Source organism: Carex rostrata, chromosome 12 (assembly GCF_964058835.1).
Source record: "Carex rostrata chromosome 12, lpCarRost1.2, whole genome shotgun sequence".
Lineage (NCBI taxonomy): Eukaryota > Viridiplantae > Streptophyta > Magnoliopsida > Poales > Cyperaceae > Carex > Carex rostrata.
In genome coordinates, this window is record NC_135929.1 from 11,175,901 (window position 1) to 11,192,757 (window position 16,857).

The window sequence follows — 16,857 nt, forward strand, 5'->3', positions numbered from 1 at the left end:
AAAATATTTTTTTTGGAGGGTATTTTTAAAAAAATCGGTCCAATATCAGTTTAGATATAAATTTTTACTGGGAAGTAAGTATATTTGGGAGTAGCAATCAGCTTAGCTGTAGGTACAGTACAGTACTTCTTTTAACAGTAGTTATTTTACCCTTGTCAAGAAAAGACTAGACCAATAAACTAGACTTGCAAGAAACATATACTGGGTCTGTTAACTCACCCGGCCAGGATTCGAAACCTGTTATCTTCTTCCGAAACTCTGACACAAAAGACATAACCATACATGATAAATTAAAACTTCTTGTTGTAATTTTGTATGATTAAAAGTTTGTTTGCTTTTGTTGTTTTGGTTTAGTTTAAATTAGTTTGTAAAAGAGGTACTTCACACTCTCTGGAATGAGATGTCACTCCTCAGTAGAACTGGATTCTTCTACAAAAGCCGCTGTCTGATGGGTTGCTCGAATTCATCAATGGTGTCTACAGTAAGTGTTTGAAAACTATTCTATAATATTTTGTACTCCCTTCTGAAACTGATATGGCCCCGTCTCCCAACTTAAACAATAACAGGTTTAACGGGTCAATATGGCCTGAATTTGGAAATATGAAATTGCTTCATGTTTTAGATTTGAGTCATAATGGGTTAACGGGTCACATATATACCTGACTCTATAGCAGACATGGAGAACTTGGAGGTTTTGGATCTTTCATTTAATAACTTTAACGGGTCCATATATATTGACCTTCTTCACTAAGCAAGCTTACATTTTTGTCTAAGTTTAATGTAGCACATATATAGCCACGTAGCGCCGACGGATGGTCAAGTTATGAAGGAAAGCCGATATTGAACAGGTTGTTGGTTTTGTTAATTTTAATTATTTAGATTAGATGTTGTGGTATTGTTAATGAATAATGAAATAGTTGAAAACCACACTTTTGGAATTTGCCAAAATGAGGGTCTGTTTTGTAAATATATATATCTTTTTCCTGATATAATTGAGGTTAGTTATATGGTGGATTTTGTTTATAGTAATATGAGTAAAGTAGGTACTGGTAAGGATCAGATCAGGAATTGGAAGAGAAATTGTAATTTTGAAAGTTTTAATTTTCCTGATACATTTTTTAATGTAAAGAGAATAGTATATGAAAGAATTATTTGTGTTAATTTCCTCATTTAGTTTTAATTAGTAACAAGTGCTTGATATTGTACTGCTTGATAGAAGCTTGCATGGTTAATAAGAAATAGAATTATTCTATTGGGGAATTTTGTTTAGTAATATTACAGTTTACAAGTCGATATAAATGTTTTTTTTCCTCTTTTTGTGTTTTTTTTCCATTACATTCAAGGTTTTTAGATCAAGAAAGAAATGAAATAAATTAATTGGGAAATACACTAAAAAGCTGCCACCAATTCTTTTTTTCCCTGTTGTATCAAAATTAACAACTGGTTTCAAAAGAATTAATTTGTGGAAGAATTTCAAATGTAATATCCAAAAATTACGAAATTATGTATTTACCATTAAAAAAATTAATAACTCATTTATTTATTCAATTAATTGAGTGATAAAATTAATTAGGTTTAATTAATCTCAATTGGGTTGATGACAAATACTTAATTATAGAATTTGGAGAGAGACATAATTTTACAGTTTTTTTAGAAGAGTAAAAAGTCCATATTCCAAAAAAATAAAAACAAGAATTAATTTGAATGTGCATGCCAAAAGGAGTGAAAAATAATGTTCATACTCTTAAGTATCACAATACTTGAAGTTAGATTCAGACCATCGTAATATTTGTTCCCTTTTCCTGCTCAACTGCATCGGACGGTCCTCATTTGTAAGCAAATAGTACGTGTAGTTTTATGCTCTAAGAAGGCCCGTTGGGCCAATTTTTCCATATCACAAGTAAGAGAAATTCTCAGCTAGGTTAGTTCAATTCCAGATCTGAGACGTGTTCTATCTTCTTATTTGTCAAAAATAGATGAAATGGATTTCACTATCTAACGTAACGCAGGAAGAAGAAAAAAATAATATCAGGTATCTTTTTCTAATTGTTCTTAACACAGCATACTAACATGCTGAAAAGAAAAAAAAATCAATTTTACAAATGACTTAGGTAATTATTTGTAAAATGAAAATAGTTAACGACTTGTGACATTTTTTAAGCAATTTGTTAATTAATCTATATATTAAGAGGGTGAAGAAGCAATATAATATTGGGGAAAGCTAGCTCCAATGTTGTGTAACCTAAATACTTTTTTTGGAATTTAATCTGGTTACCCATGGAAATGTTGTATTTGGATATACGTGCTTCCAGTAGAATAGGAAGTTGGCATTAAAAATAAAAAATTAAAAAAAAAATAAAAAAATAAAATAAAAAAATAAAAATAAAAAATAAAAAAAATCAAACTTTTGACTGGTTTATAAACGATTAATTGTTCAATAGTCAAATTTGAGGAATTTGATATATCCAATAATTAACGTCACTACAGAAGACAATATACAAAAGGAAAAATATAAAGGCCGGAATGGCATTTTTTTTTTTTTTTGGGGACACATTATGATAATATATTTTTTAAATAATTTAGCTTGAAATTTCGAGTGATAACAAAACATATTTCCTTTTATGAAAATTCAATAATCAAACCAACACATTTTTTTTGCTTTCTTCTCCATCTTTCACCCCAAGTTCTCCAATCCAGTTTTTGCTGATTATAGGAATATATATATATATATATATTTTTTGCAGCCGGCTGCGACATCCCAAGAAAAGTGGGCGTTAATTGTATGTATTAAAATGTTGGGTGTTTTATTTTATAATTTTTTTTTATTGAATATAGCTTGTAAAACCCATCATTAATAGGTAACTGAAACCAGGATAAATATTTTATAATCTATGTGATTTATACTGTTTATTATGTTTGTGCAGTTATATTATTTCTTGGTGCTTGCATGAAGCCTCCAAACCTGTCCATGGTGACCGAATACATGGAAATGGGGTCATTGTATTACCTCATACACATGACCGGTCAGAAAAAGAGGCTTACTTGGCGTAGGAGGCTTAAAATGCTTCGTGATATATGCAGGTTTGTGTTAATTTTCTAAACTAATCTGAGTTCCATTGATGGTCACTGAAGTTTCAAGCTGTTCCCATTTGGGTCCTTGAAATTTCAAAGTATAATACTTTCGTTCCTTTTTTTTTTTCTAAGTGTATACTTCATCCTCTGTGTGTTTGTTAATACGAGTACACTTCCTTATTCCTTCCCCTTTTTTTCTGTTGAAGCTGATGATTATGTTGTCAACTGTAAACCATGTTAAATATAAATCATAGCTTGAATGCTTATTGAACTCTTGTTTGTTAAATTGCTTATTTAAAGGGGGCTGATGTGCATACACCGGATGAAGATAGTACATCGGGACCTTAAGAGTGCAATTGTTTGGTGAACAAGCACTGGATCGACGGTGAAGATTTGTGATTTTGGGCTCTCAAGTGTTATGACATGCGGGCCCATGAGTGACAGCTCATCTGCAGGGACACCGGAGTGGATGGCTCCAGAGCTGATACGCAACGAGCCCTTCACTGAGAAGTGCGATATTTTCAGCCTTGGAGTTATCATGTGGGAGCTTTGCACTTTGAAGAGGCCTTGGGATGGAATCCCTCCTGTTCAAGTAAGAGAATGAAAAAACCGGTTTTAGTTGGGTTTATTGTTAATGAACTCATATACTGGTTTGTTTGGCATCTCCTGCAAATAGCACCAAACTGTTCGTACAAGGTTTAAGCCAAGCAAATTAACAACCATTTTGACGCTGGTTTTTCATAACTGATTCAGGCATGCTTGGAGGCCAATGTTGAAATTTACTTTGTTTAATTTTATTTTCCTTTTACGGTGAAGAGAAGTGGAAATACAAAACTGATGCTTACACCTCGAGGGAGTAAATTTCAATAGCTGATGGAATATTAATATTTTAATCAACTTTTTGCTGAATGGTTGCAATTTGCAGAAAAATGTAAAATAACATAATAAAGCATTAAAATTGGAATACGTTCTCCACAATCAGTCTAGCTAGTAAGAGAATGTGACATAATATCGTTTTTTCAATTGTTCATTAGGTAGTTTATGCGGTAGCTAATGAAGGGACGAGGCTCGAAATTCCAGAAGGTCCACTTGGCAAGTTGATCGCAGGTAATTTTAAACTGTCTGTCTTTGAATAAAAAGTAAAGAAGAGGGAAGGCAAACTGTAATAAATGGAAAATTTTCATTTTTGTCCTTCGAATTTTCTGATTTTTGCAAGAGTTAATGCTATTAGCTCCCCCTATAAAATGAAATTACAGAACAATTTTCTAGCTCCTCCCCTGTCCATCTTTCTGTAAAATGTCAGAAATTCTTCTGGCAGAGGATGTGAGACATGTTGATCTCCATTTGGACCTTGTTTTTTCTGATTTAGATTGTTGGGCTGAGCCTGATGAAAGACCGAGCTGTCAGGAGATCCTGACCCGTCTGATTGACTGTGAGTATACCCTCTCCTGAATTACCAGACTCAAATCACACGTACAGCTACATTCGGGTTTTTAGCCCAAAATTTGTAAATTAACTAAATTTATATTACTTGTGAGTTATTGTAATATATAAGCTTTCTACGAAGTGGTACAGTAGTCTTTTAGTCAGCGTATACGAAGAAACATAGCTTGTTTTTGTGTTTGAATTGGATATATATAATTATCTTTTTTGAGGTAGCAGGCAAAGAATTGGATATATTGGTATTCAATACTACATGTAGTCTCACTAGTTTTGTTTTTTTTTTTGGGGGGAGAAATGGCCGTAGGCTTGCATTAATCAGAACTGTTTCATTACAAACTTTGATAAGTAATGTATTAAAATTCCTCAGTTCCTAATACAAAATTAACTAGGCCTAAACATAGAATAAGTATAGCCTCTGCACTCCCATTCCCGTTCCCTGTAGTGTGACTAGTTACCTACGTGCTTCCTAATCAAATAAACTATATAAGTTGTAATTTAGAATCGGCCTCTTTCGTGATGATGTGTGATATTTTATTTTAAAGGTTGCAAAATATCACAAAACATTTTGCAGTTCTGAACACGAGTATCAGTTCTCGTACAATCAAAAAAGGCACTGGGCCTTTATGTGTTGCCAAACTATATTCTTCTGTATAGAGTGGTAAAAACATGCCATGTTGTGCTGTGATTTTAGTCTCATATGTAATATGCAAATTACCGTAGCCTTCATAAGAAAATGTACTTGGACACAATTTTACAATTTTAAAAATTTTCTCTATTTTTCAGATAGATACAAAATCACTTTCTTTATTTGACAGGGAAAAAAGGAAGGTGTTTGTTAAAGTGCGGACAATACACGTAGAGAAAACATAATAATCAGTGAATGACAAGAGCATATCCGATTTAGTTAAAGCAGAATAATATAATGTCTCATTGGTTGCACCTTTACGGCGTGTTCGGCAGACGGACGGGAATATGAATAGGAATGGGATTGTAAAATTTTTGAACTAAATTTTACTGTTCACGTGGGAAAAAAAAATTCAGTCTGAGTGAATTTTTTTTTTCCCACGTGGACAGTAAAATCCGAACACACCCTTAGGGTGTGCTCCAATAAGGGTAGGGTGAGGAGATATTTAAACTTCACCTGCTCCACAAGTAAATTTCGGAAGGGAAGGGAAGGCTGAGCAGGTGAATGGTTCACCCTACGGAACCCAAAATCGTCACCCCTAATTCGGAGGGTAGCCATGGGAAAAAGGGGCCCACCAATGAAATTGACCAATTTTATCCTTTTCCCCGCCTTCTTCTCTATTTTCCCTCCCAGATAAAATATGAGGGTATACTAGTCATTTTAGATAACATAGAAGTTGAATTGAAAAATGGATCCAACCTCTCCCCTTTCTTAGTGTATCGTTCTGGAGTAAGTCCTCTAAAAATTTCACTTCCCCTCCCCTCCCCCCTACTTAAACTTCTGGAGCACACCCTTAAGCAAAACATAATAATTCAATGGATCCGATGTAGTAGTGTTTGGGTTGGCTCGTGTTTAAGGAAGAGAGGCCCACAGGAGCAGGTACCCCTTAAATCAACATGTGATATGGTCCTGTTATGTTTGGGACCTAAAATATAAACTCGCTCGCTCCGCTTGATACACTAACAAGCCGAGTACAAGTGTGACCTAGCTCGCTCTTTAATAGCTCGTTGCCACCCGTACTCAAAACAAATCTAATTACTTCACATATTTTCAAAAATAAATATAACATATAAATCTAATCTATTTAAAAATAATTCTAACATTTTCAAAAATAAATTTAACCTATTTAAAACTAAATCTAACATTTACAAAAATAAATCTAACATATTCAAAATAAATCTAACATTTTTAAAAATAAATCTAATATAACATTTTTAAAATAAAATCTAATGTAACATAAAAAAATAAATCTAACATCTTTTTTTAACCTATTAAAAATAAATCCGAATTTGAAAAAAATAAAATCTAACCTATTCAAAACAAATCTAATTACTTCACATATTTTCAAAAATAAATATAACATATTTTTTAAACCTATGAAAAATAAATCCGAATTTCAAAAATAAAATCTAACATCAAAACAAATCTAATTACTTTACATCTAACAAATCTAACATAAACTAAATAAATCTAACATATTCAATAAATCTAACAAATCTAATTACTTAACATCCAATAAATCTAGCATAAACTAAATTTACTCTACAAAAATAAATTAATCTAACATAAAATAAATATAATCTTTAAATTTCGCGGAAAAATCTTGCGGGAGGTGCCGAACTTCGTAATTTCGATACCTTCGTAATTCCGGGTGGAGGGAAATTTGGAATTTGGGTTTTGAATTAAAGTGGATCGGGTATAAGGGTACGCTTACGGGTAAGGGTAGACGGGTACTCGGGTAGGGGTAAGGTAGGATATGGGTAAGGTCGGGTACGGGTATGGTCGGTCCGGGTAGGATCGGGTATTTGCCAAAAAAATTGTGACCAGTCTGGTTTTTGTCCGTACCCGTATACCTATTTACCTGAGCTATACCCAGACTTGGACACGGATACCCTGGGCATAGGATACGGGCGGGCAAGGTACGGGCTGCCCTAGGCGGGCAAAATTAATACTCTATTTATGGTGCACTTCTAAGACTGTGCTCCAGAAGTTTAAGTAGAAGGGGAGGGGAGGGGAGGGGAGAGGACGGGAGGGGGAGGGGGACTTTTTAAGATGTTTACTTGCTCCAGAAAAGCATATAGAGGAAAGGGAGAACTGGATACTTCTTTTAATTCAATTTATATTTTATCTAAAATTACTAATTTACCCTCACACCAACAAAATAGAGAAGTCCTTCACAACCTGCTCTGGTTATGCCAATATTCTTGATATACTTGCATCCTTTCGGACTTGCTCAACATTTTTGATATACTTCCATCCCTTCAGGACCTGCTCTAATGACGTCTCCTTTAATTAAGTTACATATAATATATAAATAATTAAATAAATGTACATCTTCACAAATTATATAAATTCCTTCTCTGATATTTTTTTCTAACGACATGTGCCTTTCTTCTTCAGTATATAAATAATTTCCATACTGATACAACGGTACAATACAATACCGGTATAATGGTACATAAATCATCTTATGCCTTCTATATCATTTGAATAGTGAAAAAAGTAAGCTCTAAGAAGCATAAATAAATCATAATAGATATAAACTAAAAAAAGCTGAATAAAATAATATGTAACAGTAAGCAAAGAAAAGAAGCTGACAATGAAGGTAGACAAAAGTTACATGTCAGTCCTTGAAGTTTTTATTAACTTACAAGCAAGTCCCTCAAAAATCAAAGATCAGCCAAATGTGAATATTTAATAGTTTAACATATTCATTCCAAATGTGAATTTATTTATCAACTTAATTTATTCTAAAGAAAATGCATCCATTAGTTAAACTAAGATACTGGAACATATTTTGGCGTAAAATGAATATGACAGAATAATAGAAATAACATTTTATAACTGGAACATATTTTTGCAAGTAGACCCTAATATTAACATTATATTTGTACATGCCGTGGTACAATATTACTAGTATCTAACTAAAAAGATACAAATAGCATTTTATAATATCTCACAGGAGGAACATGTCTGACAATGATTAAAGACAGCTTCAAATATCTATGTTTTAGATCTAAATATTAAATTTTGTAAATAAAAAGTATCATCACAATCTTACTAGTAAGACAATAGAAAACATTACATCAATTTCTAACTTCCAACTAAATTTGATAGTTTCACATTTTTCATTTGATTGTTCTCTTTGCCTTTTAGAAATCAAAGTACGAAATGCATCAAAGTTTTCACATTTTCTCTCGATTAAAAATCAAAGTAAAGAAATAATGTGAACAGTGAAAACTGAGATTTCTGAAAATGAGTAAATAGATCGTTCTTTGCTTTGATCAAGGCAAATAGATCATTGTCTGCAAATCAGTATCAAAGTTTTCACATCTTACCTGATCAAGTGAGGGCACGAGAGAAGAAGATAAACTGATTTCACTTATATCTATTTGTGCACGGAAGGAGGGAAAACAAAAAACGCAGAGTTGAAGAGGCGGGAAAGGGTAGAATGAGTAAATTGTCGTTGGTGGGCCCTCTTTTCCCTCCGCTACACCCCGAATTGGGTGGGACGAATTTCGTCCAAGTAGAGTAAGCCGGTCACTCTCGTTGTTTACTCTACCTCTCAATTTTTTTATGTGGAGCGTGTAACTTACTCTTTTTTCCCCTCCTGTCCCGTCCCCTCCCCTCTATTACCCACAACTGGAGCACAGTCTAATGCTCATTAAAAGACAGATCCTGCTTAATGCAATGTTGGGTGAGTGGAGCCCATCTGAACTGAAGGGGACGCCTCGGTCAATAATGAGCAATATTTTCTCCGTTTCCTAAAAATCGGACAAGTCCAGTTTACCTTTAAACGCTAAGGTGATTGATTTCTCCAGTGCCTCGGTAATTCGGAGGAAATGAAGCATTCATTAATTATGGGGTCCACTCTGAGCTCTGAAGGCGACGACTCAGACTTGAGAGACTGCTCGCCAATTGGAATTGTCGGCCAACAAAGCTTGTCTTTAATCGTAAGAAATTTCACTCCATTTCATAAGAAAGGATAAGTCCAGTTACTCTTTAAAAACACATGTATGTGATTGGTTTCTCTTTCTCCAGTGCTGCTTAATTCATAGAAAACCAAGAAAATGAGTACCTCCAAGAGACAGCGAGGGAGGGGACCCATCTATGGAGAAAAGATTGTGGTAGGGCTCCCATAAGAAAGATTGTGGAAATTTACCCTTCATTAATAAATGTCCAATACTATTTTATTATTTCATGATTGATAAATGATAAAGATTTTGAGAAACATATTTTGTACGTTAAGTATTTAGGTTTTGAGTTTGAGTTTGTAAATTTTCTTGAATTTATTTTAGTTTATGCGTGATTTTAAGAAATTTATTTGGGTTTATTAGCTTTTTTTCTAGTTTTTATGGAATTTATTTGAATTTATTTGGAGTTCTCCAAGGCTATAAGGGTGGTTTTCTAATTTCTAACTTCTCAGGGAACTTTGGTTAAATATCTTGCGGTTGGGTTCTACTGCCTCATATGAAAATGTGAGTTCATGAATCTATATTTTTGTGTTAAATTACCATAGCCTCACATGTAATATGCAAATTACCATAGCCTTCATAAGAAAATGTACTTAGACACAATTTTACAATTTTTAAAATTTTCTCTATTTTTTAGATAGGTACTTAGCCTTGATAATTAGGATCGGTTCTTAGCTTAGAACCGATCCTGATAGTGCATGTGCTGTGCTTTTATTAGCTTTTAGTATCGGTTTTAGTGATAGACCGATCCAGATAGGTATTAGTATCGGTTGGTTCGTACACCCGATCCAGATAAGCCGATCCTGATTTCTGTTTTTCCACTAGTGTTTATAAGCAAATGTACTTGGACACAATTTTACAATTTTTAAAATTTTCTCTATTTTTTAGATAGGTACGTACAAAATCACTTTCTTTATTTGACAGGGAAAAAAGAAAGGTGTTGTTAAAGTGCGGCCAATAAACGTAGAGAAAGCATAATAATCAGTGAATTACAAGAGCATATCCGATTTATATAAAGCAGAATAATATAATTTTTGCACGACTTGTACCTTTAAGCAAAGCATAATAATTCAATGGATCCGATGTAGTAGTGTTTGGGTTGGCTCGTGTTTAAGGAAGAGAGGCCCACGGGAGCAGGTACCCCTTAAATCAACATGTGATGTGGTCCTGTTGTGTTTGAGAAATTAGGTAGTGAAATTAAGATGTAGCAGTGTTTGGGCTCGCTTGTCTTTAAGGCACAGAGGCCCACACCGTACCACAGGGGCAGGAAATTGGTACCAATTATATCAACTTTATTTACCAACTTACTGCACGCGTCATTGAGAATGATTTTCTGTGGGTAGCTGGAATTCAAAATGAAAGAGGTTATGGTTTAGCATAACTATGTGGTTTGTGTGGAAGCAAATAAATGAGAAAGTTTTTAGAAATAAGGTGTTGCTTTCAATGAATTTAGTTGATCGAATTTATGAAGAGAATTTTGTGAATGAAATTTTGCAAGGACAAATTAAGATGGATATGAAAGGGTGCAAAGAGAGGCAACTATGGACAACTCTTTATGATCCAGGTTTTAATTTGTAAAACTGAATACCAACAGATAAAAACAGTGAGAACTGTTATGTTCTCAAAGACCGGGAGTTCTTGCGGCAAAATTGTTGCTGGCAGGTCCTATATATTTGGACTAATAATAGTAATTATACAATTAAATTACCCCCGGAATCATAGAATCAAAAGTAAATAGAATGACCAAGTGATTGTAGACCAAAAATCCTTAGACTTCGTTATCTTGATTTACAAAACCACTTTTATTTATATTTTAATTTAGTTTCTTGTTACAAACTAACTTATTCAAGTTTTGAACCCAAATTTAGTTACTTTGCAACAAAACTCTCCCTTGTTACTTGCATTTATTTAGTTTTAATTTAGTTAAAATAGAAAATACAATTGCCTTAGTCTTTGGATCGATACCTTATTTACTACAATATAGATTGTGCACTTGCAATTCAATCTTCTTTGCGTATTTAGGTTTTCTAAATTTAAAGCGAAAAAATGTACAAATTAGACCCAAAATAATTACACCTAAAATACACACCAGAGAGGCGTGAATGAATCGTACATGACTTGAAGTAAAGAAACTGTTTTTGAAAACTAAGAAAAAGAATACACAATTTTTTTTAAAGAAAATATCGTGTATGAAGTAGTACAATTATAAACGGTTCAGTATAATTAAACAATGTACAAATAATCATCAGTTCTGGACATGGTTCAAAACTTTCAGATCATGTGTGTATGTTGGAGCTTTTTTTCACGTGAGTGCCTCCTCCTGTAACACATTGTTAATGTGAATTTTTTTTTCGCACCCACATATAATATGCCATGTATAGTCACATGTTATGTACTAGTGTCTAGCCTTATAAAATAATATTACAACTTTCATGGGCACCACATGAAAAATTTAAATCTGCCGGTGATTGTGCAGTAGTTACGCGCGCTTTGGCGCTTGTGGTCTCCGTAGTTGTCGCTTTCAAGTGACGTCTGCAGTCCCCCTCATGTAGGTAGTGGCCTCCCAGGTAGTTAATGAATGGAACGCATTTAGAGGTTTCTTAGGAATACTCGATATTTTAGAAATTAATGTTTATAACAATTACAACACGGACACTTGTGATGGTCATTGCGCATTCACTTGTCCTTGGTTTTCTGCGTGTGGTCCCTATCGTGCTCGCTTTTCCAGCGACGTTTGCGGTCCCATATTGGTAGTGGTACCTCAGGTAGTTAATGCCCAAGATATGTCTATGAATTTCTCATTAATACTTTAAACATGTATATTCACATTTTAATGAGTAAGTATGAATAGCCGATATTTTAAAGAAGAATAATTGACATATTAGAGATGAATACCTGACAATGCATGAATACTTGCACGCCAAGGTATAAACTTTTGAACAATGAAAAAAATCCAAAAGTACTTGATCGTGGATCTCATTTGAAAACAAAAAATTATGTAGAAAACATTTGTGGTTTTAGATTGACAACATCAAATTCAAAGTGGAGCTTGGTTTGAACTACTTTGAGGAGCTACTCATGGTTAAGCAGCCATGACTGAATTGACAAATTCTCACAGATTATTAGAAATATTGACGAGATTAAACAGAGAAAAAAAAACTCACTTTTAAAAACATGTAAAAGACAGTTGTGTGATTAGAGAAAAAAGAAAGTTGATGTCCATTTTTAAACACTTGACATCTTAGATATGAACACTTAATATAATATATAGTAATATCTTTGTGTGCATAAGTATCTATACATGCGGGCGCCAATTATAATTTTTTTCAAATATAGACAATCCCTCAAGTAGTTATTGGTCTCCATCATACTTTACGCATCAGTTAACTAGGGAGACGTTTAGGAGACAAAATGAAAGAGATTGTTAGTCGATCCCTATTTAATATACTTGGCTTGTTGTACAAAAATAATAATAATAAATAAATATGAGCTATATTTGACGAAAAAATAATCGTGCTATCTTTGCCGAAATTTTATTTTTTTTTATTTTTTATTTTTTTATTTTGTTTTTTTTTATCTGTAGCTACCCAGAAAGTTGCTCTGGTGATAACGAGAACTTAAATGGAAGCGAATGGGAAGGCCCAATAAAATAACCATGTTGCCCCGCTGTTTAAACTGGATCCAGATTCGTTCAAGGATATAATGATACAAACAATAATAACATTTGCTTCTTGGTCACTGATGCTTCTCTCGTGAGCAAGAGGTCTCTCTCTGTTTCATTATTTTTTATTTTATTTTATCTTCTTTGAATTGGAGCAAGATCTCTCTCATTTGCTCTCTCTCCCATCCTCCCTTTCTCTTCTCACTCTCAGTTCGAAATTTGGTAATTTCATGGAAATATTTGTATTTATCTTTTACATTAATGAATTTCAGTATTGGATATGTTGACGACACAGAGGCAGATTATATATTTGACCATTGCTATTGCAGAATTCGAGCAAAAATTTTAGTGCCCAGTGTTACGTGTTAACGGAGAATTAGAGAATCAGTACAAAGAAATAAATACTAGAGCAACAACTTGGAGATTCGTGAATACCTGAGGCGATCTTATCTGTAAAAAAATTCTTTCTTGTGTTCTATCTTTCCGAGTTTTCTTATAACCTTCACAATTTTTGAATTTAGTAAATCATTTCATCATTACTTCTATTAATTCTAATAATATCTAATGAGTACTGTTACTGTTATTATTGGCTTCCAATTTTTATTATTTTATTTTGTTGTTACGACTGGTTTAACCAATGGGTAATAACTTAATTAAGTTTATGTTTCCAACAATTATATATACCATCAACTTTGCTTTGTCCATCGAATATAAACATATAATACTAAGAGTTATTACTTGCCCTTCACAGGAGATATTTTCTTCACAAGAGTTAGCAGAGAATTACTGAATCAGAAGATTAGATCAACAAAAAGAAATTCATGGAAAGCTAGAGCAACAACTTAGAGATTCTTGAATACAAGAGGAACACTAATATCTTACAAAGTTACAAGGTAATTTTTTTCTGTCTTTTATTATAACCTTCTCAATTTTTTAATCATATTTTTTTTTATATATAGTTACTTCTGTTAATATAGAATGAGTACCTTTACGATTACTACTGATGGTATCTTATTTTATGAAAGTAACTATTGGATTCAACTTATTACTATTATTGTTTCAATCATTCAATATCAAAATCGAGTTTAGTGACAATTTATTAGTCAAAGAGAGAACATTTGTATTTTCATAAATTTTGAATTATATATTGATATTAGAAATTTGTGTTACTCTCTTCTCTCACACTTACAATAAAATGTTACCTAACATGCATGAAACACTTCACATATTACATAAACGTACATTTCTATACTTTTGACTTAAATACTAATTTCAATTTTTCTGACAGCATAAAACACTATAAATAAGACTTTCAACATACTTCTATATTACATTTGACTACCAACATAATTCAGTTTATATTTGGAAGAATAATACCATTGGATTTTATTTTTTTTGTTCATCGAAGAGTAGTAAGAGACATTCTGGAAAAAAAAATTGCGACGAATCTTGAAAATATATTTCTGAATTTGAAACCTCAAAGTCCCATTATTTTATTTTGGCTTTAATAATTTGGAGGATTAATAAAACAATTAGTTGCTGGCAATTTTTAACCACCAAATAGTAAATTTGTTTGTATTCATATTAGATTAACCGCATGAGCACCATATCGATCGAAATCTCATGAACATTGTGCAATTATATATATTGTCAGTTAGCTGTTCATTCGTAAAGCAGTAAGCCACTACTTTCTCCGAAATATTCGTTTTCACCTTGATCACGATTAGGCAAATAAATTTCCTCTTAAGAATTCTCTAATGTATACTTTTGATATCAACAGAAAGCTAACGAGACATGTGCACAAATATTGAACAGTTAAAATATAAAACAAATAATGTATCATGTACATGCTAAGTTTATAGAACTTTATAGCAGACTTTTTTAATCTTACAAACATGGTTTGGAAACTCGGCCGAGTGAACTTGATATCGGTCGGGTCCGATTCTAGTTTTACCCGAGTCTCAAACCCATGAGGATTTTTCATCAAAACTCGGTTGAATAGTGTTTGACTCGGCCGATTTATCCGATTTTCAGGCCGAGTCAAGTGAGTTTCATCCGAGTCAGACCGAGCCTCACCCGATTCTACACATTTTCTTACATCAATTTGGGTATACATAGGAATAGTCATGAATTTGGGAAGAAAAAGAAGGGTAGTCTGATTCGGGAAGAAAATGATCGAAGCGATCTCTAGAGGAAGAAAGACAACTATATTTATATTTTTAAATAAACATGGTGTATTGTTTTATTGTGTATAGAAATAGAAAAACCATTTGGACCATCGTGAACCAGGAGCAACGAGGATCCATTGTGTATAGAAATATAAGCACTTCCATTCGCTGCCTTTTTTCCTAATTATTTTCCTCTTATTTCTTTTCCTCTCCATTTCTTTTTCATGGATACCTCCATTTTAATTTATTTTTTTTCATTTTAATTTTAATTTTTTCATTTTTTTGTTATTTTATAGGGATTAATATTAAGACTAGCAAATTATTTTTATTTTTCAGCACTACCTTCGTTTTTTAACAAATTAATGTTTAACCATTTTTTTCCTATTATTTTAGTACAAACCAAACTTCTGACAAAAAAATCCGAATTTCTGATCTGATTCTGCCGATTTCAGCTGATTCATCCAATTCCGATTCCGAGTTTCATAAACCATGCTTACAAAAACATTCCAAAGACTTTTTAGGAAGAAATCTGCACAGACTAATCAGAATGTATCATACTCAAAGACATGCAAAATTTATAAACCTTCACAGCAATATTTTTAGTCTTAAAAAAAACATTTCCAAAGACTTTTAGGAAGAAATCTGGACAAACTAATCAGAATTTGTCGGACCAGCATTTGAAATAGAATTTAACTTGTTCATAGCAGCACAAAGGACAATGCAACAATATGTATGATGTTGTTTGTACTAGAACCTAGACCATCGGCATTGTTGTAAAATTTTGAGGCACTAACAACAATATTAGGAATAAAATATAGAACCCAGCTCTATATTTTCCTTCACGTACGACTTACTATACTGGTAGAACCAGTATAAGCCCCTGTATAACCCTTGCAACCAGTTCAGGAGCCTGATCTTCCCTCGGCTCACAAAAAACACAGCACACAATGGTCTTTGCATAGAACAGGAAGTGTGCCAAAGTAGAACGGGTGTCCCATGTCTTCAATGTGCACAGGTGTATCGCCTGATTCACGCATGGTCCACAGGAGAGTGCAGCTCTTTAGCACGCGAATGGGAGATGTCAGGTCTTTGCATGATGCACACCCCAGAAGCGAAAACTGATACCACAAAAATAGCGGCAGCAGAAATAGCAAAGCCCCAAATACACCGATCAACTGTCAGCAACGAAGATGGCTCTGATACCAGTTTTTCCATCAATTTCTCGTCTAGGTCAAAGTTGTCACGACCCCGCTGCCGAGCCAGAGTCGCGACAAGAGAGGCACCCAGACATCCATCCATCGTCCCGTCAACCTACGTCGCAACAAAAATAACAAACAGAAACAATACGAAGTCAGCTACAAAGCTCAGTAACCGGTTATTTAACGACGCGCTTCTCTATAACTGGCTTAATTAAACAACCATTCAAAACAGACTGGATTAATCCATATAAATTCAAATCAAATTAAATCTGCATATTTAACTGGTGATAGCACCTGGGTCTGGGTTATCAATAAAACAAGTCATACAATATCCATATCATTTCCTTTCACACAATCATATCATTTCTCAAATTCTCATAACACACGATCATATCATTTCACAAATCAAATTCGAACCTCAGACCCGCTATCCCATTAAATATGCATCATAATCCAATACCCAATTCAAAATTCAATTCAACCAAACAAAACGAAAACACAAATTATAGAGAAGTCCGGTTACCTGATAGTGATCAATCCAGAAATCCAAATCAGATTGCAATAATTGTACATAATCAGCGCGACGTAGTCAGAATTTCAATCAGACGGATTATCAATATCATAACAATATTTATTTTATAAAAATATTTCTATT

At 33.3% G+C, this 16,857-nt stretch overlaps 2 protein-coding genes and 1 long non-coding RNA gene across 3 annotated transcripts in view; all 3 read left to right on the forward strand.

The window, feature by feature from the left end:
* The window catches only part of LOC144562542 (uncharacterized), a 294,211-nt gene that overhangs the window by 220,760 nt on the left and 56,594 nt on the right, over window positions 1-16,857 (forward strand). The window lies entirely within an intron of this gene.
* Window positions 2,839-4,600, forward strand: LOC144563269 (serine/threonine-protein kinase CTR1-like). The gene is given in 6 exon segments (XM_078312718.1): window positions 2,839-3,081; window positions 3,373-3,422; window positions 3,425-3,450; window positions 3,452-3,664; window positions 4,107-4,179; window positions 4,442-4,600. Coding segments are annotated over 6 exon segments (579 nt in total). The 5' UTR covers window positions 2,839-2,947; the 3' UTR covers window positions 4,525-4,600.
* LOC144562556 (uncharacterized) lies at window positions 12,718-14,928 on the forward strand. The gene is made up of 4 exons (XR_013514148.1): window positions 12,718-13,057; window positions 13,165-13,287; window positions 13,587-13,720; window positions 14,870-14,928. It is a non-coding gene; the product is annotated as an uncharacterized LOC144562556 (long non-coding RNA).